Source organism: Stegodyphus dumicola, chromosome 1 (assembly GCF_044657685.1).
Source record: "Stegodyphus dumicola isolate Sdum_Otavi_A_Nest chromosome 1, ASM4465768v1".
In the NCBI taxonomy this organism is placed as follows: domain Eukaryota; kingdom Metazoa; phylum Arthropoda; class Arachnida; order Araneae; family Eresidae; genus Stegodyphus; species Stegodyphus dumicola.
The window spans coordinates 213,834,583-213,858,449 of NC_140768.1; the positions used below are offsets into that span (position 1 = coordinate 213,834,583).

Consider the following 23,867-nt stretch of genomic DNA (forward strand, 5'->3'; position numbering starts at 1 on the left):
CCTGGAACTCTACACAACGCTACGACACTAACTGCATCAAACAGAGCCTGACTAACTTTCAACACTTGCCAACCGTCCCTACATTGGGCCTTTCAGGTTTGTTCTAATTGGAAGGTCTCTCTTTAGACAAGCAGCAGCGGTAATAATATTGTCTTTTGTATGAATAATGCTGATTATGATCTTGCTTCTCATTTTAACCAATGCCGTTTGATATAAAATCTACCTGCTATTTACTAAAACTCTAAACCAGCGGTTCTCAACCTTTTGACTAACGTGTACCATCTAAAAAAAAAAAAAAAATTGAAAACCTTTAGTACCACCAGTACAAAGTACTACTACCACCACCACTCTTGAACAAAGCTCAGATCGCATAAATTTACGAGTGTCAGAGAACAAACTCGATCAGGATGTTGGGGTTTTAATTTTTGAAATAAATAGTTAAAAATACTTTGCATACCACCTATTTTTTCTTGCGTACCACTGGTTGAGCACCTCTGCTCTAGACTGACCAAGTATGTGACAAAATGAGACATTAAAAAATCAACATAAAGCTAACTGTTAGTAAAACGCTAATGTCCCTTATCTTCTTTAAAATATGTCCAACCTAAGTGTAAAATATTTAATGCTACTTGATAAACTGCATGAAGTTTATTTTATTCTCAAACTTATTAATAATTATGTTAATTAATTCATGCTTAGTAATAATGCATACTACTTAGGGATTTTTTTTATTTTTAGGATGATATTACAAAAGTGAAATTCATTCATAGAATAATATTTTTAATTGAATTTATTCAATTTCCATTTGATCATAGGTCCTTAATTTTTTTCATTAATGGTCCTTAAAAGTACTTAATTTCCGTGTGCAGAAATGTGTACGAACCCTGTAAATGTTATATTTAAAGAAAGAAATTTTATTGTAATATTCTAATTTTATTAAAACTGGATTTCAGCTGGTTTAATCAAAACTTTACTAAATACTGGCCAAAAGTAAGGAAAATTAGAAAAAGATAAAAATCTTCACTCAATTCGGGCTATAATCGAGACTTTTGAAAAGAGTTGGCCCTTCATTAGTAAAAGGAAAGAATCCAGTATTGATTAAATATACATATTTACAAATTTTTACAATAAATATAATCCTTTAACTCTACATTACCCTTCAGTTAAGGTTTAAGGTAATGTTATTATACCATAAAGAGTCAAAAAAATTTAAAGAAAAGTTAATGACTGCCTTTTTAATATGTAAATAAGTTGGGATTTGGTTATTAATTTGCACATTAATTAGCTTTATTATTTCTTCCTTTAAATCTTCTATTTCAGTACATATATTTTTTATTCTGATTATTTGGCTATAAAAAGTGTTTTTTATTACTTTTCTAGAGATATTAAAGTTCTAATTAATTAGCTTAATAGTATTAAATTGGAAATTCCTCCTTTTATCATATAATTTAATTTTGCTGTGTTTAATTATGAGCAGGTCTAGGTATTCAATATTATATTGATTCGTATTAGTTTTATTAAGTGTTAAACTATTTGGGTAAATTTTGTATTGCTCAAAAGCAGAATTATTATAATATCATCTATGTATCTAAATGTATTTGCAAATAACTTTAATTCATTCTTTTTCAAACTTAGTTGGAATTTATATTCATAAGCAAAAAGAAATAGGTTACGTATCTGTGTAGAACTGTTTGCTCCCATTGGAATTCCTCTCACCTGCTGAAAGATCGTATTATTGAATTTAATGTAGTTATTAAATAATGCACAATTCAGTACAGTTTTCCATCTTTCAATTAAAAGCATGTTAAGCATGTCAGGAAAAAGTTGTGGGAGTTGCATTAAACTAGTAAAAATTTCTTCTAATAGTAGAGAAGTATAAAGGTTTTCAAAGTCATAGCAGTTAATGTTGTTGATTTTGAAACTTTTAAATTTATTGAGAACTGGAGCATTATTATATATAATCTAACTATATTTGTGGTGCTTGTTAACTAGTTGATGAACTAAAATACAGATTTTTTCTTAATTTTAATTGCAAATATGTAATCTATATTCTTTTTATAATTATTTGTACCATTAGCTATAAATCTAAATTTGAGTGGTGATTTATGGAATTTAGGAAGAGCACATAGATTTGCTAATCGATTGTAGTTAGATGGTTGGGAAAGTTGTAGTTTCTTATGAATTGCTTTTAGCTTTTATGCAATGACATTTTCTTGTGTATTGGTAAATTTGGAGTTTGGAATTAATAATTAATTGGAATAATTAATTAATCATTTTTTGTTTGCTTTTTACGAATAGAGAATGTTTGTTAAATATATATATATATTTATATTAAGAAGTAGGAAATACATAATATAATATTCTTTACTACTTCTCAGTGTACCATACATACTTCAGTGGCCTGCCTTAAATTCTAAAAATTTCATTGCTTCATGCTTCACTATCAGTACTCGTATAATTAAAGAAATAGAATTAGCAGTTTCTATGCATGCTAAATACGAGCAGTTTTTTTTAGAATAACAAAAATCTTTAATTAAATCTGAAAATTTATTGAAAAAGAAATTAGTGTTATGAAGAGAGAGAAACTTATTCTTCAATGATACATTGTTGAAACATTAACAGATTAGGAGATGTGTTAGAAAACAGTGGAAATATTGATTTGTTTATTGAAACAAATAAACTTAGAAAAGACGCTAAAGAGAAAGAAATCAATGTAAATTAGCTAAAATATCAGGAAAATTTTCAAGTTAAAAAGATGAGTAAACATTTTGTTGTTGGTTGCTGTTTACAAAACATACGTTTTGTGTAGCTTTTAATGTATAGTTATACTAATATCATTTTAGAATCAGCGTCATAAATTATAACTGCTGTAAAATGTTCTTGGTGCTTTTTTGATGGATATTTTTTAGAAATAGAAAAAATTTTAACTGTAACCATATATGACTAAATCTAACTATATAATTTAATTATTTGTAACTGACTGCTTACCCCTAGAACTTATCACTACATGCTAAAATGAGGTACCTCCATTTCTTAATCCTTATTGTATATGCAAGATACATCACAAAAATGTAAAAATTAACATAAAAATTTATTCCTTACAGCTAATGAGAATAATCCAAAACAATCTATCATCTCTAATACTTGAGTGACGTATTGGAACTTTATTTTAAATACTGTATGTTAAATGGGCTATAACTTTAACATATCTACCTGAAGCTATGACACTAGCTAGGTGAAGCAAAGTGCACCTAAATTTCAACACTAAAGGCCAGTTTACACCTGTCAGAGCAGCTCGTAGCGAGCCACTCGTTACAATTACTTTGACAATGTAAACGCTCACTTCGACCAAGTAGAAACGTAGGGGAGATGACTCGGCGCTTCCGTTTCTACTTTGAACCTGTTAAAAAATCTGTCAGGGCAGTTACTCCGAGCAACATTTGCAGAGTCGTCGTGACAGCGAGTTTCATAATGTCGGAAATGCCGAGATGGAGCGATAGCCAAACCATGGCATTTTTTAATGCATGCGTATCTTATGAAGTGTTAAGGAACACTTCACCACTTCATTAATAAGCTGCATACTTGTATAATTATGTGAGCTTATATTCATTTTTCTACAAGCATCCCTACATGAGGATGTAATAAATATATATTATAAAATGTAAAAATAAAAATGGAATTATGAAAAAATATGTAGATACGTTTTATCAGGGATATTTACATTTGCTGCTTTGTATAAAAACATTCTGGGCTATAATTTGTTACAATTCAGCTTGGATGTAAAAAACTGAGAACAAGTGCTTAAGGTTTATCAAGGCTTATACAAATTATGCTAGATGAATCCTAATTTTCTTAAACTATTCGTTTAAGCATTTTAAAAGTAAAGTATAATCACTATATTTAATCAATATTAATATTTGTTGATATCACTTTATTTGTGTGTTGTCCGTAAACACAATTTCAGTAGGATCCAAAAGTAACAATTTGCGATAAATATCTTCCTGCTGGAACTATGTCATAATATATATATTCTTTTACCTGTAATAATATATGTAATGCTCCCAAGTTTTTTGCTACTTCTTATTTATTTAAGATTTTCTGAATAACTAGGTAGATATTATACAGTCTATTTCTGTTGTGTCAATGGTAACTTTGAATAAATATTACATGTGTTAATTTTGCAATTTGCTCTAAAAATAATACATTTCCCGTCAAAACTGTGCATAATTAATTACATGCACAGAAAGCTATTCATTCTGCGGATTCTTCATGAATAAATACATTCTTAATATTAATAAATAATAAAACACATTATTACTTTTACATTATTTTGTAAATAAACAGTTATATATAGTAGAAAAACTTTGTTAATTTGATTTTCAATACCCACAGTTGACTAAATAACTTCCCTCAATAAACTGAGTTTAAATCAATTGACTTTTAACTTCCCTCAATAAACTGAATTTCTTTTGTATCGATTAATGAATATATGTTGAAAGTGAATAAATTTCAATTATGTTTACAAGTCTTTTTGTATCTGAAATACAATAAAGTTTTTCTAACTTTGTACATCCTCATCCTGAAATGCATTTAATAGTTGATTTGATACTCCTAATTCATTGCGGCGAGCTACCCAGTCACGTACCCATTTCCTTTTCTTTTTTTTTCCAAGAACAGAAATTAATGTATTTGAAACTGCTTCATAGACTTCAAGCACTGCAGCTGCCACGGCTGTATCCATTTTGCAAACAAACAGAGTTGAATTGTCAGTCCACTCACAGAGTACAGATCCGTTCCCTCGGTTCGAGATGCCTGGACAAGCGGCTCATTACAAGCTGCTCGAACAGATGTAAACTGGCCTTTACCAAGGTCAGCCATTCACGTCTGTTCTGGTCAGCAGCTCTCTGTCTCTGAGCAACCAACTGCAGTTGCAACAGCCTACCATCTGTTATGAGCTTCACAGTTTAACTTATGCCACTTGACATTAAAGTTGTATATGCCTCTGAACTGAATGAGTACATTACAAAATTAGGCATAAAAGAAACAATAAATACAATCAAAAGTCGTTAATCTGGACTCGTTGGGACTTCGGTGATTCCGGATTATAGATCATCAGTTTAAATCTGGTAAGATGGCATGAGGAAATTATAAAATTAAAAATATGAAACCGTAATTTATGAAATAAAGAACAGTTATGATCTAAAGGGCATCAAAATTTACACAAAAAAAACTTAATATTTATTTGTTTACTTTATTAAACATTTCTTTCAATGTAAGTTGTTTAGGTTGCTTCGTTTTTTATGTGCTAATACTTTGTCTTTAATTCTATAAACAGACATAATTTCTTGTTCAGTTACAAAGTTCTGCTGTTCAAGTCCTATAATTGCTGTGTCGAGAATACCGATTAATTTGTCAATCAAAACTTTTTCGTTTTCAATAAACTCTGTGTCACTTTCTTCGCTATCGGAAGCGAATTAATGACGAGGAATTTAATTTAAATCATATCAAACACGGAGTACATCACGATGAAATACTACACATTTAGTAAGGAATTATAAGCCAAATAAAATAAAAACATCTGCCCTGAAGATAAGGATAGTGCTGACAGATCAACTTCCAATTCAATGTGCGCAGCGTTGCCCCCCCCCTTGCAGAGCAGCGTGAAATTGATAAACAGATTTTGGAATGGTTTGATAAACAAAGGATATGCCCTTATCCATTTTTTGCAGAAATTCCACTTTTTGTTTAATGGACTTCAAAAATACTTTCTCTTTGTAGATCCTTTACATATTAGTAAATATATATCAGAAATTCTATTTGACATAATCGAAAGTTGAAGCTTACTTTTATAAAATTGCTATAACAGTCTGCAAAAAATAATAAACCAGATCCAATTCGAAGATTAAGGAACAACGCAATCTGCAACATTAACTGAACTAGATAATTTTAGCTTAGCTTATACCGTCCATTATACATTAAACGTATTTTGCGCATGCGCACACACATCTTCGCAGCCGTAAAGGTCTTGGGCGCATGCGTCAACGCGAGGCATGCGCAGAAAGTTTGTAGCTTTGAGGTCCGAATTAACGACTTTTGACTGTATAACAGGGTCCGTACAGTCCTTAAGAGTCCTTAAAAGTCCTTAAATTTTTTGGAATCGATTTTTGGTCCTAACAAGTCCTTAATTTTGGCCAAAATCAGCAGAAGGTGCTTAATTTTAATCATCTGAAATTGCTGTCTGTTTTTATGACTGCCATTTTGAGTGTGAATTAGCATTTTGGAGGAATATTTTTAGCGATTCACTGACACATATGGTTATCTTTTAAATGGGTTATAATTTGTTTCCATTTCTAATATAATGATAAATGATGGGATACTCGAGTTTCTAAGCAAGAAGTTAAACATAAGCATTTTGAAATTCATTTATTCTAATAAAGAAATCTTAAACAACTTTTCGCTTTTGAGGATGTGAATTCTTTTATTAAACGATTCTAAATTTGGCGACTTGTCAACATTTTGGTGATTTTAAGATCAGTTTCTTTGAAAATTAATTCTGAGATCTGAGAATTTGTAGATAATTTTTTTTAAAACATCACAACATTGATAAATTTCATTAAAATAATGGTAATATATTGAAATTATATTTAAAAAATAACATTAAAATAAAACATCTTTATTTTTTGATGTCATATTATAAAGTTTCATTTTGGCAACTTATTATACAATATTATGAATCTGAAAAATAAGGCATAATGCTATAAAGCATAATTTATGAAACAGCTCTTAACAAGAGCAAAATTAGCTATGTAATTAAATAAAAATGTCTTCTTTTTAATTTTTTTTATAGTAAGCGTTTTCCCTGTTTGCTGTTACAGAATTGGTAGGGATAATTTTTCTCTAGTATTTTAGACATTGCAGCTTGGAAAGTTTAGAAGGATTTGAAGGCAAGATTTATAGACCCATGATTCTAGAAGATTCGAGAAATATGTGACAAAATGTAAAATGTCTCCATGGTATCAACATGTAATGGATGTATTTTACAGAAAGTTTACGATGAATTTCTTACCTTTTGGAGAACGTCTGGAAGAACAATGAAAACATAATATTTGAATGTTTTACTTCTGATACTAGAATCTTTTTCCTAATATGTTTATCTTCCCTTTATTTTCTTTACTTCTCACTAGACACAAATTTGGAAAATATCAAAACTGCTTTTAATCTTATCACATGGCCAGACATTATAGAAAGGAATTTTTTTATTAATAAAGAAATTGAAAATTTACAATTTAAAAGATTCATCTAATATGTCTTAATGCATCAACACATAGCTGGCACTAGGCATTTCCCACCTGATGCAATCTTTATGGATCCTAAATTCTGCTTCCTAGTGCCTTTCTAAATTCTGCTTCCAATGCCGGCTCTAAATTCAAAAAGTTTTGCTATTTCTAGATTTTGTTGTTCACTGTGTCACTAAGTTCTAAAAATTCTGCCACATCAGCTTTGTAACCGGGCTTTACCATATATACTTCATATTTCTTCTGAATGTTCATATTACTAAATAAAATTAGCTACTTTTTCTATACATTCTAAATGCATTAGTGTTTTTTAGAATAACAGAAATCCTTAGTTATATTCCAAAATTCTAAAATGAAAAGGAAGCATGTTGAAGAAAGAAACAGTAAATAAAGAAAATTACTCTTCAAATTTATGTGCAGCTGTTCTTATGTAACTTACCTGTTGTTTATGATTTCAGCCTTTCAGTTTATGATTCAGTTGAGGGTTTGGGGCTATTTAACTTTTACCAGATCAAGTAAACCCTCCTAGGTACCTTGTGGAGAGGTTGACAAGTTAGAAGATAAGCAAGCAGAAACTAGCAAGAGCATTCGTTTCCTTATTGCTAATTGTTAGAAAAGGTGCTTAAAGAGAAGGAAACCGATATAAACTAGCCAAAATGTTTGGGAAGGCTTCAAATTGAAATGAAGGATAAATATTTTGTTGAGTGTTGTTGTTATAAAACATAAATGTTTTGTAGTTTTAACGTGTATCCTAATATCATTTAAGAATCAATGTCATAAATTGTATATATCTTAAACTGTGAAAATTTATTAGCTTTTGATTTTAATAAGCTTTTTTAACAAATATTGTTACAAAATAAAATTTAATAGTGGCCATGTAAATCCATTATGACTAAGATTATCTAATTACCTAATTTAATTATTTATAACTAACTGCTTACCCTTAAAAATTATGTCTACATATTAAAGCGAGTTATTGCCTTTCATTAACACTCACTGTGATCACAAGATAAAACACAAAATGTAAAAATTCAAGTAAAACTTATTCTTTGCATCTAGTGAAACTTAAAAATAATACAAAACAACCTATCATCTCTGGTACTTAATCGCTTATTGGAACATTAAAGTATATTAACTGGGCTACAACCCCTTGGAACTCTACACAAAGCTATGACACTAACTGCATCAAACAGAGCCTGACTAACTTTCAACACTTCCCAACTGTGTCTACATCAGGCCTTTCAGGTTTGTTCTAATGAGCATGTCTCCATTTAGACAAACAACAGCGGTGACAACCTTCAGTCTTTTGTTATGAGTCATGCTGATTATGATCTTACTTCTCATTTTAACCTATGCCTTTTGACATAAAATCTGCCTGCTATTTACTAAACTTCTAGACTGACTAAGTATGTGACAAAATGAGACAAAAAAAAATCGACATAAAGCTAACTATTACAGAGTTCGTACGGTCCTTAAAAGTCCTTAATTTTTTCAAAAATGATTTTTGGTCCTTAAAAGTCATTAGCCAAAATGTATAAAAGGTCCTTAATTTTGCTCATTTGACATTTCTTATCATTGCTAATGATTGCCATTCTAAGTGTGAATTACGATTTCTCATGAATATGGAATTAAAATTACACAGCTCTTAACCAATCTGTTGGCAGATTTGTGTTGCAAACGATTAAAAAAAAAAAACAATTAGCTACCCGAACGAAAGTATCGGTGTCTGATTGGCTATTCACCCAGTCTTTCGAAACAGGTGTTATCCATAAATTTAGGCAGATTGTGACGAAAGCGTGAAGCCGGAAGTTCTTTAAGAGGCGAAAGTGATGATGAAGGTGCTCGAGAAAAAAAAAAGAGGGGATTCTGAAAATATTTGCCAAAATTAGAGCAATCCCAACCTGGAAGCCCACAACCCTTCCGACGCCAATAGGAACGAGATGCCTGGAAAGTGCATTTTCAATAAACTGTGGCTTCATCAAGCTGACTACAAAGACTGGATATTGATGGATGGCAATTCTTAAATGTGGTCTTTGTCTGAAACAAATTGAAATTTCTAGATTGGGAGAGTCAGCGCTGAAAATTCCCATGAAAATTAAGTTTCGTTTTATTATTTTAATTTGTTTTTACATGGTTTTGCTTAGCTTAATTTCTGTGTTTGTTTCAATTAAGCCATAAATTAATTTTTTATCACCTTCCACAGAGTTTATTCTCTTTTGCACATATAGTAATACGTATGGGATATCGGGATAATGAGTTTATTTCTGAAGAGGGTCTGTTATCGATTTCGCGGGAAATCTGTTGGCTCCATTTCGATTTTAGGTCGCCAAGGGCAAATTCGGTAACGCTAGCCTAGAAAAAGTGAAGTTCGGAAATACGTTTTGAAGCTTCAATAGACAGTTAAGTATTTGGTTTAAACCTATGTTGTTGATAGTAACGCATAATTTTTGCTAATGGCGATACAATTATTAGTTGAAAATAAATAAAATAAATTATTAGTTGAAAATAAATAAATAAGTTTTAAAAATTTTTTAATATTTTTAAAGCTGAAAACAACTAATTGAAACTAATTTTCCTGAATTAACTAGACGCAAAATTAACTTTCATGAATTACTAAAGTTATTGGGTAGAAGTTTAACTGAAAATATACATTCCGTATTATATATATATTTACACAGTACAAAGTCCGACGTCTGGACTCGTCGGGACTTCGGTGATCCCAGATTTGAGATTTTTCCGGATATTAGATCATTTTAAATCTACTAAGATGGCACGTAGAAATTATAAAATTGAAAATATGAAATTGTGATTTATGAAATAATGAAGCATTTATGATTTAAAGGTCATCAAAATTTACAAAAGAAAAGAGCTTAATATTTATATGTTTACTTTATTAAACATTTCTTTCAATGTGAGTTGTTTAATTTGTTTTCTCTGCTAATACTTCAGACTAATACTATAGACATATAATTTCTTGTTCAGTTATTAAGTTCCATTGTTCAAGTCCTGTAATTGCTGTGTCGAGAATTCCGAATAACTTGTCAATCAAAATTTTTTCTCTTTAGTAACCTCTCTGTTACTTTCTTCACTATCGGTAGCTGTATTTTCTGGATTTAGAACTATACTACAGATTTCGCCCTCCGTTGATTGATTGATGATTGGGCATTGTCATCGCAATGAAAAACTTCTGTTTAACTTCACTAAATTCTGCTGCCTGGTGCGGCCATGCGAGCTCTTGCGCTGGTTCTAGCTTTATGTGAATAACAAATCAGTTATTCTTAATTCAAATAGCACTAAATATAATCGTTTGTGCTATGAGTATCATTAACAAAATCTATTTTTAGCATAAGGAAAGAAATTTCTGCTAAATCTCTCCTTGTCAACATTTTAGCGCATTAAACTTAAATCTGTAATCAGATATTACTCTGTTATTTGGCGTCGCTGCATGATTCATCACTCAAGTTATCATCCGTTGATAAACATGCGGTGATGAAAGCAAAATACAATAAACAATGATTCATGATTTCGGCATCAAGGATATAAAATATTAGTTGGTGTAAAATAAACAAATGTTTGGGTTTGAGATTATGCCAAGGAGATATGCAGCTATGGAGTCAAGTTACTAATCACACAAATTTATGCTAAAATAATTATTTCTTCAATAATGAGATATTTTATTTAGCGCCAAACTGGGATTAAGAATCGGGATTTCCGGCATGTTTTTTTATGATGAGGGAAAAAAATTCTAATAAGCGTGTGTAAAGCATACCCCTTCCCTTCAAAAAAGCCCTAAAAAATTGGTTGGTGGTGGCTTTGAGGTCCGGATTTTAGATCATTCCAGATATTGGACGTCCGGATCTCGGACTTTGTACTGTATATATATATATATATCAAATTTCTTATTGTCTATGTAGTACTATGTTACAACATTTCGTGGAACTACAGCTCCTGGTAACTTTTTAGCAAGGTTGCTGCAATGTTGCTACCTACTACTATTCTTTCAAATCTTTTTGCAGCATTGTGCGCAAAAGTTTTTGAGACCAGATAGGTCTTTCGTCTAATTACCAGTTCGCTTTACATTTTCTTTTTCAATTATATATATATATATTCAAAATATAACTTACCAGTATGGATTCACTCTTTTAAAATAATTCTACTTTAATTAAACTTAGGAGATAATATAACCAATTAATCAATATTGTTTAGGAAATAAATTATATATATATATATATATATATATAGTAAAAAATGTATATTTTCACTATTCAAGTATTCACTGTGACAAGTATTCTTATCTCGTCACATGAACAGGCCTCTGTGGAAAGGGGCTTCTCTGTAAATAAAGCAATTGAAATTGAAAATTTAAGTGACTCATCATACATTTTTCAACGCACAGTATTTGATTACATAAAATTTTCTGGAGGTGTTCTTAATATCGAAATTAATAAAGAAATGAGATCAGCAGCAGCTTCTGCAAGAAATGGAGTTCGTTATTTAGAAGTTCAGTATTTAGAAGAACAAAAATCTTTAACTAAATCTGAAACTTCAAAAAGGAAAAGAAATATTATTGAGGAAGAAATTGATTATATGAAGCAGAAGAAAAAATTTCTTCAAAGGGACATTAAAGATATTAACGAAGAAGTAGATGCTTTAGCAGATGAAGCCGAGACCAGCAGGAACATTGATTTGTTTATCAAAGCAAATGAACTTAGAAGAATAGTTAAAGAAAAGGAAATAGACATAAATAAATTAGATGTTAAAATAGCTGAAAAGATTTCAGATTTAAAAAAAGCACAAATGTTTTGTATCTTTTATTGTACTGTTTATTATTCTAGTATCTTTCAAAAAACCAAGGAAATAAATTTTATGTTTACAAATCAGTTATTTTAATCTGCAAAATATTCTTACAATTGTGATTATAATAGTAGTTGACTGTGTTTAAATAAATATCAAATAAGTTAAATAATAATCATGTAAATCTCTAAAATAGTGACTGTTATTAGTGTAAAATACACTTATACATGTTTTTCAAGAAATTATGTTCCTAATTTAATGTTATCTACTTCATAACTTATAGTCATAGGGAGTTAGTTTAATTTTCAAAATTGTTTTATGGTAAGCATTAAATTGAATTTAATAATTGTGCATAATACACACTTCTGTTAGTTTCTTAAAGTGAAATTACAAGCATGAAGTCGGTTGTATGGATAATTGCTTTATTCCATTCATTTTTTTGTTTGCTGATAGGTCCTTAATTTTTTCTTTGATGGTCCTTAAAAGTCCTTAATTTTCATGTAAGGAAATGTGTACGAACCCTGTATTAGTAAAACGTAAATGTTGTTTATCTTCTTTCAAATATGTCCAACTATTATAAGTGTAAAATAGATAATGCTACTTGATAAATTTCATACAGTTTATTTTATTTTCAAACTTATTAATAATTATGTTAATTAATTCATATTTAGTAATAATACATGCTACTCAGGGTTCTATTTTATTTTTAGAATGGTATTACAAAAATGAAAATCAGGCATAGAATAATATTTTTAGTTGAAGTTATTCAGTTTCCATTTGCTCATAGGTCCTTAATTTTTTTTTTTTTTATTAATGGTCTTTAAAAGTCCTTAAAAGTAGTTAAATTCCGTGTGCAGAAATGTGTACAAACCCTGTATAAAGCTGTTAGTAAAATTTAAATAAAATCCAGTAATCTTCTTTAAAATCTGTGGGACTTTTATAAGTGTAAATGTTTCAAGAAATTTTATAATTTATGCTAATTACTTGAAAAAACTTGTGAAGTTAATTTCATTCTTGAATTTGTTTTATAATTAATTTAAATATTAGATTATGTTTAAAAATAATGCATCCTATTTACAGATTAATTTATTCTTATAAATTACAAAAGGGAAGTTCAAGTGTAGGTAATTGCTTTAGCTTATTCAGTTCCTATTTGCTTAATATAGGTCCTTAATTTTTTTCATTGATGATTCTTAGAAGTACTTAATTTCTATGTGCAGAAGTCTGTATGAACCCTGAAAATTCATATTTACTAATCATGGCTAGGAAACATCTCGTAATTCCTTCCATCAAAAATTAGTTAATAAATTATTTCTTTATTTTAATTATTTGTGTTTAAATTGTTCCTGGTTTGCTAAATTTCTCAATGATTAAATCTGAATCACAAGAGTTTATTTTAAAGCTGCCTTTATGATTTATTATTTTGAACCATTCGTAGTCAATATCCATTGCTATAACATTGTATCTGTTTTCAATGAGTTATTTCATTTTTTCATGTCAGTTCCTTTCTTAATGAGAAAATTGTCATGTATTAATTTAAAAGATTACTTGTTAAAATTATTTGAGTTGTTTGTTAATTTTATTTAAATATCTGTGTTATAGGAAAGAATTTACTATTGATGATTTTGATATTGGACGACCACTTGGAAGAGGAAAATTTGGACGAGTATATTTAGCTCGAGAAAAAAACTCGCAGTTCATTGTTGCTTTAAAGGTGAGTTTTTTGTTGTTTAAAAAAATAGAGACATATTTTTAAAAAATAAATTTTTCGTATGTCATAGCTTCATTGATTAACCATGTGACTGCTTAGAAATCAAAACCATAGAAATTTTATGTGGTCAAAAATCAATGAATGATGCATATGTAATTTGTTGGTTACTTTTTAGTTTTAAATTAAAATTTTATTTTGTTAACATGTGTATAAGAAATACATAGGAATTTAAAACAAATTTAAGATTTTTTTTTGGTGTTTATCTATTATTCCATCTCCAGTGAAATTGTCATCAAGCAGCACAATTTAGCACAAGTGTGACATTACAACACACTCATAACAACTTTGGTTTGATGCAACCTCTCCTGAATTTTGATATTCTACCTTTTGATTTTATGACCAGGGATATAAATTAATTCTTATTGCAATACTTTTTTCTTGCATAATGAAAAAAAAAAGTCGAGTTTGAGAGCTATAGAATCATATTTGTGATTGCACTTCAATTCCTTTACAGCTGATCGAGAGAGTTCATATTTGTTGAATGAGGGAGGAGAACAGTAATAGATTAGAACAATCACCTATAGAAAGTTTATACTCTTAGCATTTTAAGCAAAGCTTCTGATAAAATGAAAGGGTCTGATAAAATAGTAGAAATCAAAGTAGTTTAGTGTACTTGGGCATCTTATTTTTTATATTAGGTAACTAATAGTATAATGCTGTAAAAATTAAATAAATATAGTAATTCCTTTGTATAAAATTATTCATACATAACATTAAATTGGCTGTTATGCTTCTTGCATTTCTCAAAGGCTCATACATTCTTGGCATGATGCACGAACAGGAGTTGACTTTGAAATACCTGGTTGCATAATACACAGATGTGTATTATGCAAACAGGTATTTCAAAGTCAACCCCTGCTCGTGCATCATTCTAAGAATGTATGAGCCTTGTGAGATGGTCTTTCATATAACAGTCATTGTAACAACATATTCCATTCTATTCTGTTGTGACACGGGTTTTTAGCATTTTTTTCCCAAAACAGCTTTATTTATTGCAGTTAAGAATTTGCTATGGCAGGTAGCATTACAGTTAGTACACTAAACTACTTTGATTTCTACTATTTTATCAGACCCTTTCATTTTATCAGAAGCTTTGCTTAAAATGCTAAGAGTATAAACTTTCTATAGGTGATTGTTCTAATCTATTACTGTTCTCCTCCCTCATTCAACAAATATGAACTCTCTCGATCAGCTGTAAAGGAATTGAAGTGCAATCACAAATATGATTCTATAGCTCTCAAACTCGACTTTTTTTTTTCATTATGCAAGAAAAAAGTATTGCAATAAGAATTAATTTATATCCCTGGTCATAAAATCAAAAGGTAGAATATCAAAATTCAGTAGAGGTTGCATCAAACCAAAGCGAAGTTGATTTCCGGAACTTCGGAATACAAAGACCAACCACTTGTGGTCTGAACGTAAGAATATAAAAATATTAACTAAAACTCTAACTAAACTAACTTTGGATTAATAAACAAGTGCCTAACTCCAAGATTGGCTGTTAATTAACAAAAAGCCATATGTAGTACAGAGAGCTGCTAAAACTACAATACGTTTAAAATTATCACGAGGATTAAACCTCTGGCCTTGAAGGCAACCAGTAACCGAGTAAAACTACTATGGCAAGTGGCCTGCTTCTAATGACTCCTTCCTCCCTCTTGCTTGGCAAAAAGCCACAACTTAAGTACTTGGCGTTAGCAAGACAAATTTGCATAAATAAGTTAAAAGCTTTTAATTCTGGCCGGAAGTAGAAAATAAGAAGTGATAGTAAAGATTTAAAATAAAATAAACGTTAGTAAAACTTAAGATCCTTACATACTTCCCGCCAGAGTTAATTAGTTTGAAACTGAGGTCTAAAACGACCTTGTTGAAAACTTGTAGCTCTAGAATCTAACATGAGGCCAATCTTTTACAAACATTCCTCACTAGAAACTAGAAATTTAAAAAAGTCGTTTTTACATTATCAACTCCATAGACAAGATTTTTCATCTGTACTGCATCTAAACAGGAGTTTCTAGTTGAAATCTGGTTCCTTCCAGAGATCTGGAAGGAAAACTAGTTTAATGAAATGTTACACAATCAAATGGCAAGTAACATCAATACTTATATTTCTCTTTTAACATTCTTATTTCATTCATGACGTTATTTAATTATCTCCCCGTGTTCTCTGACATGTGTTGTAAAGGAAAACACCAAACACGAGAATGTCTATGTACAAGTGTTCAACACTACCGCCTGCAATCAAAACACTAACGTGTTAAAATTCAACATAACAAGACCTCAGAACACACCTTATATTCATCTCTAAACCCTGAGGTACTATTCTGAAAAGTGGCTAACTCTGAAGTGTAGCATCAGAGAGCCTAACTACATTCATTCAACCTTTAACACATATTCACAATAATTTGCTCTTTTTACAGTCACACGAATAAGTTAAAATTTTTGGCATTACTCTAATATTTTCACTTTTAACATATCATAGTATTTCTTAACTATTAAGATAACAGTTCACATTGTATATAAGGACATATTAACATGCCGTTAATTTTACGCATTTTGAAACATACATTAGTAGTACATTGTTAACTTCTATTCTTTTCCAAGCAAGTGCCAATTCTTCTACATTTTAATACTACATTTCAAAAGTCTTTCAGACTAAAACTTCTTTCTTGCCAGAATCTTTTAAATAAAATTTTATACAATAACTTTTACAATTTTCTGAAGGTACCTTTCTCAAAGATTATCAATGATTTTACAATATTCAAGTATTTACACATTCCTATTATACATTAATTTTAGTTTTACTCGCGAGTAATTGAAAAACAATATCAAAGTAGGTAACAACTCATTTCTCGCCTTTTTGGCGATAAAGGTAGGCCTTCACATGAGGTAAAACTTCTTGAATTCTGCCACTTGCAGTAAGAATGAAAAATTAACTTAAGGTTTCAAAGTAACATAAAGTTTTACTTATCTTTGTGATATTCAGACATCCTTTTTTCTGCCCAGGCTTGGAAAGTGGCGAATACTACAGTCTGGTTGATCTTCCGTCTTGTACGGGTTCGCCCTTCTGTTCTTTCCTCCATGAACTTTCTTTTCCTTCCAGTTCGGTCACCCTTGAAGACCTTCTTTTTAGCCTCTGCCTGTGGTCTCAGCCGTTTGTTGGCAGCAGGTCTTGGCGGAACCGGAACAACTGTCTCTCGTTCCTGCTTGGATCTCGTTGCTGGCTGTTCAAATTTTTCTTGCTTCTTTGCATCTGCAGCTGGTGTTCCTTCATCAGTTCGTCGACATTTGCTGTGTAGACTCCTATCCGATGGGTAGATCTTCCGTTTTGGAGCCGTGTTATAGTTGCTGTCATTTCTCCTGGCTCTCTTTGCATTCGTCGTACTTCTCCCTTCTTCATTCTGGGGGTGGTCGTGCCCTCTCTTTTCTGGTAGGTGGAACAGCTTCTTTTTCTTGTTACCTTCAATTTTCCAACGGAACTTTCTTTTCACTTGCTCCTGTCTAGTAATGGCTTGCCCTTGTGTTCCTTGTCGTTGTTCCACCTCTGGAACTTGTTCCTGCCGTGCCGGATCCTGCAAAAGATCTTTAAATATTGGCATTTTATTACGATTATAGAATGGTTTTATCTGGTCAATGTTTGTGGTGCAGGTTTCACCATTTCTGGCTTTTAGCACCACTACAGTGGTGAATCAGGCACTACAGCCTGATTTACTTTTTCTATGATATATGGTCCTTCAAATCGTGGATAAAATTTGGCAGTTCTATCTTCTGGTACTGAAGAAAGTGAATGCTTAATTTTTAACACTTCATCTCCTACTTTATAAGTTACTCCCCGTCGTTTCATATCATAATAAAGCTTCTGTTTTCTCTGTGCTACTTCAGTGTTCTTTTTTGCTTCTTTAATTAATTTTTCTATATCGCCCATTTTAGATTCTGGGGCTGTTTGTTGAACATAAAATAATTTATCTAACGGCGTTATAATCTTTCTGCCTAAAAATAACTCAGCAGGAGTTTTGCCCGTCGTATCATGTTTTGCGGTCCTAAGGGCGAAAGCAAATTCATTGACATAGTTATCCCAGCTTTTATGAAAATTTTTAACATAACTACGGATAATTTTCACTATATTTCTATTGACCCGTTCCGCTATATTTGATTGCGGCCGATACGGGACCATTTTTAAATGACTTATGCCCAGTTTTTGGCACATGTCTTCAAATATATTACTTACAAATTGAGGACCATTATCCGATATCACTTTTAGGGGCGCCCCGTATTTTAAAATATATTTATTTAAAATAGAATCAGTAACTAATTTCGCGGAGGCTCGTTTTAAGGGAACAATTTCGGTCCACTTACTAAAATGATCAACCATAACAAGGAGATACCGACTTTTATTTAACTGACTTTTTGGGAAAGGGCCCAATAAATCGATGCCAATTATTTCATTTGGAAATTCGGATTTAATGCTATTTAGAAACCTGGCCGGGCGGAAATTAATATAATTAACTGCTTGACATGTTGGGCAGGACTGGACATATGCCCTTGTTAACTTTTGCAGCTCAGGAAAATAAACTGCTTCGCGTACGCGTTGGATGGTTTTTCGAATACCAGCATGAGAAGCTAATGTGGAGTTGCGTAACTCCTGCAGTATATTTAATCTAAGACTAGCTGGGATAACAGGTCGAAATTCGTTGTTGGAATTCGTAGTTTTTGTATAAAATAATAGACCATCTATTAGTTCGTAATGGGCCGCCCTATTTCTTATCGCCACAATATCTTGGTGGCTAAAATTTTCAGGATCCTTACCCAGTTCGGTTATTACAGTTTCTCGGGAATGTATCGTACATGCTGTGAGCATTGCCACCTTTACAGTAATACCTTCTTCATCTATTTTTATTCTGGATAGGGCATCTGCTACGATATTTTCCTTTCCGGGGGTGTCTTGATTACCAGATTATACTCTTGTAACTTGAGTGCCCATCTTATTAACCTTGGGGATAAATTTTTCCCTGAGTATAATCTAGTTACCGCTGCATGATCAGAATACACTGTTATTGGCGCCCTTAAAAATTAAACTCGGAACTTTTGCACTGCTAACAGAACTGCAAGTGCCTCTCTCTCAGTCGCGGAATAATTTCTTTGTGTTTGATTTAAAGTTCTACTAAAAAAATGCCACGGTCTGCTGATTTTGTGAAAGTACCGCTTCCACCGCATAATCCGAAGCATCCGCTGAAATTTCTAAATTCTCATCGTTCTCAGGAAATTTCAAAACTGGGGCTTGCGTTAATGCTTGCTTTAATTTTTCGAAAGCACTATTGGCTTCAGCCGTCCACGAGAATCTTGCCTTTTTCCTTTTTAGTTTTAACAATGGTTCAGCAATAGCTGCAAAATCTTTTATAAAGGACCTATAATATGAACAAAGTCCTAGAATAGAAGAGAGTTTCTTCGCCGTATTTAGTGGCGGATACTTTTGCACAGCGATTATTTTTGATTCGCCCGTCTCGATTCCTTTCTGAGATATTTTGTAACCTAAGTATTTTAATTCAGGGGCTGCAAATTTGCACTTTTCGACATTAACTTTTAGACCGGCCTCATTTAATAATGAAAACACTTGTCTTAAATCCTGTACATGTTGGTCCAGCTTATCACTAGTAATAATGATATCGTCTAAATAGATAAATGTGGTCTTTCCAAGAACAGGCCTTAGCACAATGTCCATACATCCCTGAAATGTTGCCGGTGCCCCTGAAAGGCCAAACGGCATACGCAAGAATGCATAAGTGCCAGACTTGGTTATAAAAGCAGTCTTAGACACATCTTCCGGTTTAACCCCTATTTGAAAATAACCAGTCGTTAAGTCTAACGTAGTCATATATTTGGTAGAAGTTATGTTCCTTAGAATTTCTTCAATAATAGGTAACAGATATACCGGATATTTAGTCACAGAGTTTAATTTACGATAGTCAATTGCAAAACGCCACCTTTTCGGATGTGTTACCGGATAATCATTATTTTTCTTACATAACACAACCGGGCTAGCATAACTACTTGAGATGGGCGTTATGATCTTTTTACGTAACATATCTCGAATGTGCCACTCTATAATTTTTTCTTTATTCTTATCTTATCGATATGGTTTGTGGCGAACTGGCAGTGAATCTCCGGTGTCGATACTATGGTTAGTAACCTGAGTAAATGCGGGAATATCACTAAATAACGAAGCAAATTCACTTACCACTTGTCGAATTTTTTGTTGCTCTTCCTTAGGCAGGTGGTCAAGGTTTAATGTCGGTGGTTCTGTTTTTTCTTCTCGAACTGGTTTCATCGTCAGCTTAAGGGATGCTTTGTTAAAATCCAGCGTTGCTTCCGCCTCTGAAAGAAAATGTATCCCTAAAATGACATGTGCTTGTAAATTTTTTACGATAAAAAACATGATCTTTACTTGTTCATCCTTGATACGAATATATAAGGGTAATTTACCTATGCACTTGCATCTTTCTCCCTGCGCAGCTAACACTGTCGTATTATCCGAATTATATATGATGTATTTACGGAAATACTTCCTAAGAAAATCTTCTGCCACACAGGAACACTGTGCGCCTGTATCCAGGACTGCGGTGGCTAGGATGTTATTCACCAAAACTTCAATCTTTGGAAGAGTCAAATTTTTCACCATAACTGTATTTAACTTGAAGGAAGAGGGGTTTTCTTGGCCTTCGGATTTCCGCACCCTCCCGTCAGCAGAAATCCATATCTTACTATTGAACTGTCGACGTTCGCCGGTTGTTTTTGGATACTCTGGTTTCCTTGCCCACTGATTCGCTTTGCTTCCGTAGCCGTGTTCTTGACTTTGCTGTGGTCTTGGTGCACCAAATTGGCTTCGTTGCTCATACTGGCGTCTTCTTTCAATGTCCGCCGTTCTTCTACTTTCAAACTGGATTGCTAGCTCAAATAACTTTTCCAGTGTAGTCGGATTCCTTAATTCAATAAAGTCTTGTACTTGGGGAAGTAATCTCGGCAAAATCACTTGAATTATCTCAGGATCCGGACGCTTTCCATACAAGAGTTTGAAGACGTGAATTTTTCTTAAAATAAAGGTGGAAAGATTTTTGATTCGTTGCTGATATATGCTGAAGAGTTCCGTTTCTAATCTTGCATGATCTCTTACGACAGGGAAGGCTTTTACTAAGGCAGTCTTAAAATTTTCGTAAGTATAGGTGGGACTTCTCGCTTGACCCAAGAGGCTTCTGCCTATACATTTGAACCAATTAAGTGCTTGGCCCCTCAAAGCGCTGGTAGCTAAGGTGACTTTCTGGAACTCATGTACTGGATACAGCATGAAGTGGTCCTCCAATTTTTCCAAAAAACTGGTTACCGGTGAGTTTGCATTAAATTCTGGTTTCATCGATGCGCGTATGGTCTGTACGATGTAACCAAATCCTTCCAGGGTGGCAGTTGGCATTTCTGGATTCTGAGCCGCTTCTGCAGGCAGCACAGGTTCTTCTTGAAACTCGGCCATGGTTATTCTTCTTCGTTGTGCGCCACTATCAGGACTGGTATTCCTCCTTTACTTGCTTTGGAAACATTAACTGTCCTGATTCGGAACAGGGAGCTAACTGAAGCTATGTTCAATAAATTGTGAAGTAGACAATACACACAGGAAGGGTATACGAAACCCTTTATTTTTCTCTCTTTACAATGATTTCCGGAACTTCGGAATACAAAGACCAACCACTTGTGGTCTGAACGTAAGAATATAAAAATATTAACTAAAACTCTAACTAAACTAACTTAATTAATAACTTAACTGGATTAATAAACAAGTGCCTAACTCCAAGATTGGCCGTTAATTAATAAAAAGCCGTATGTAGTACAGAGAGCTGCTAAAACTACGATACGTTTAAAATTATCACGAGGCCTCTGGCCTTGAAGGGAACCAGCAACCGAGTAAAACTACTATGGCAAGCGGCCTGCTTCTAATAACTCCTTCCTCTCTCTTGCTTGGCAAAAAGCCACTACTTAAGTACTTGGCGTTAGCAAGACAAATTTTCATAAATAAGTTAAAAGCCGGAAGTAGAAAATAAGAAGTGATAGTAAAGATTTAAAATAAAATAAACGTTAGTAAAACTTAAGATCCTTACAACACTAATAATTCATAGTAAAGATGTTAAAAGTTTCAGGATTTTGTTTTATAAAAAATTAACCAAAATTACTTTTCTCTGCATAAAAATCTGATTCAGATATCTTAAAACTTTTTAAGGTGATTAGCAAAACCAAGCTGATTAAACATCGTGTTGAAAAGCAGTTACTACGAGAAATAGAAATCCAGTCTCATTTGAGGTAAGTGAAAGTTTAAAATTATAAAATTTCTAATTTAGAAAAGAGTAACAATTTCTTTGTTTTATTTTATAGTAGTATATATGTATATATGACTATATTCAGTCATTAATGATGTATTCCAAGCTATGGGTTTATGGAGTTCTCTTCAAATAAATAAGAGATTGATAATTTATTGCAATTAATAGCAAACTTATCAAAAAAATATGGAGAATACAGAGATAAGCAAATTTTCCTTAATGCATGAGAAATATGACTCACAGAGTAACTTCTAAAACACAGTTCACTGACTTTTTGAACCACATTCTCTGAATTAACTCGGAAATTAATTGGTTACTGACTGTCTGAGCCATGTTTATATAGAGTAGTCTAGCCTTCTGGATTCTTTTAAAAATGCATTGCCCATAAAGTCAACAAGTTGGCAAACAACAATTAAATGTCACCAAGACCCGTCAGGAGGGTTTTCCCATTTAAATCAGCTTATAACTGAGCTAGTTTCACAATTTTAATGTTAGTTGATTTACGGTCACAAGATATACAATCCTGTACAAGAAATAAACACCTAAAGATATAAAATGGTTCCTGAAATTCAAATACACAAAAATACAACCTAAAATTATTATATGAAATCCAACAATTAATCACATAAATAAAAACAATATTTAAAAATATCTGAACGCTTTCATGTTTAATATTACATTAAAAAAGTCTTTTCTTTTCTTTTTACATTTTGCATGTTACCTTTGTTTGGTAAATATCATGTTCTTCGCACTTAAGCCACATAAAATTCAATTCAACAGCAATATCACAAAATATTTAAAAGCAGTATATATTTAAAATTTCCGATACTCAGTCTTGTGCACTGGAGATCAAAATGTTTTGTCCCATACAGTGTTGCCATTGCTCACTTTGCAATTGTTGAATTTGTTAATAAAAAATTTGTTTAAGTTTTGCAAAATTTGAAATAGATAATAAAACAAGTTCAAAATTCAGGCTTTTAAGTGCCCATGTTCAGTTGGAGGACTGCATTATTCAAAATTTGATGGTTCTTGGTACCGTTGTCAGGGTTCGTACAGTCCTTAAAAGTCCTTAATTTTGGCCAAAAGCGGCATAAGGTCCTTAATTTAATCATCTGGAATTTCTGTCTGTTTTTACGACTGCCATTTTGGGTGTGAATTAGCATTTTGCAGGAATATTTTTGGCGATTCACTGACAAATATGGCTATTTTTTGAATGGGTTCATGAGTTATAATTTGTTCTTATTTGTAATATAAATAATAGGGGGATACTCGAGTTTCTGAACAAGAAGTGAAACATAAGCATTTCAAAATTATTTCATTTTTTGTAATGAAGTGCTCTCAAAGAATTTTCCGCTTTTGGGGATGTGAATTCTTTTATTAAACAGTTCTAAATTTGGCAATTATCAACATTTTGGCGATTTTAAGATCGGTTTCTATAGAAAATTTTTAATTCCGAGATCTGGGAATTTTTTGACGATATTTTAGAACATTCCAACATTGTTAAATTTCATTAAAATAATGGTAATATATTGGAATTATATTTAAGAAATAACATTAAAATAAAGCATTATTATTTTTCTTTGTCATATTATAAAGTTCCATTTTGGCCACATATTGTACAATTTTTTTAATCTGAAAAATAAGCAAGGA

The 23,867-nt window shown here is 31.9% G+C and overlaps 1 protein-coding gene across 4 annotated transcripts in view; it reads left to right on the plus strand.

The window, feature by feature from the left end:
• LOC118179944 (aurora kinase C-like) overlaps positions 1-23,867 on the plus strand; it is a 57,887-nt gene that overhangs the window by 19,317 nt on the left and 14,703 nt on the right. For all 4 annotated transcript variants that reach the window (XM_085825292.1, XM_085825283.1, XM_085825295.1 and 1 more), the window contains 2 exons: positions 13,692-13,803; positions 22,121-22,200. In XM_085825292.1, the coding sequence (XP_085681418.1) occupies positions 13,692-13,803; positions 22,121-22,200 (192 nt within the window). The remainder of the gene's footprint in view (positions 1-13,691; positions 13,804-22,120; positions 22,201-23,867) is intronic.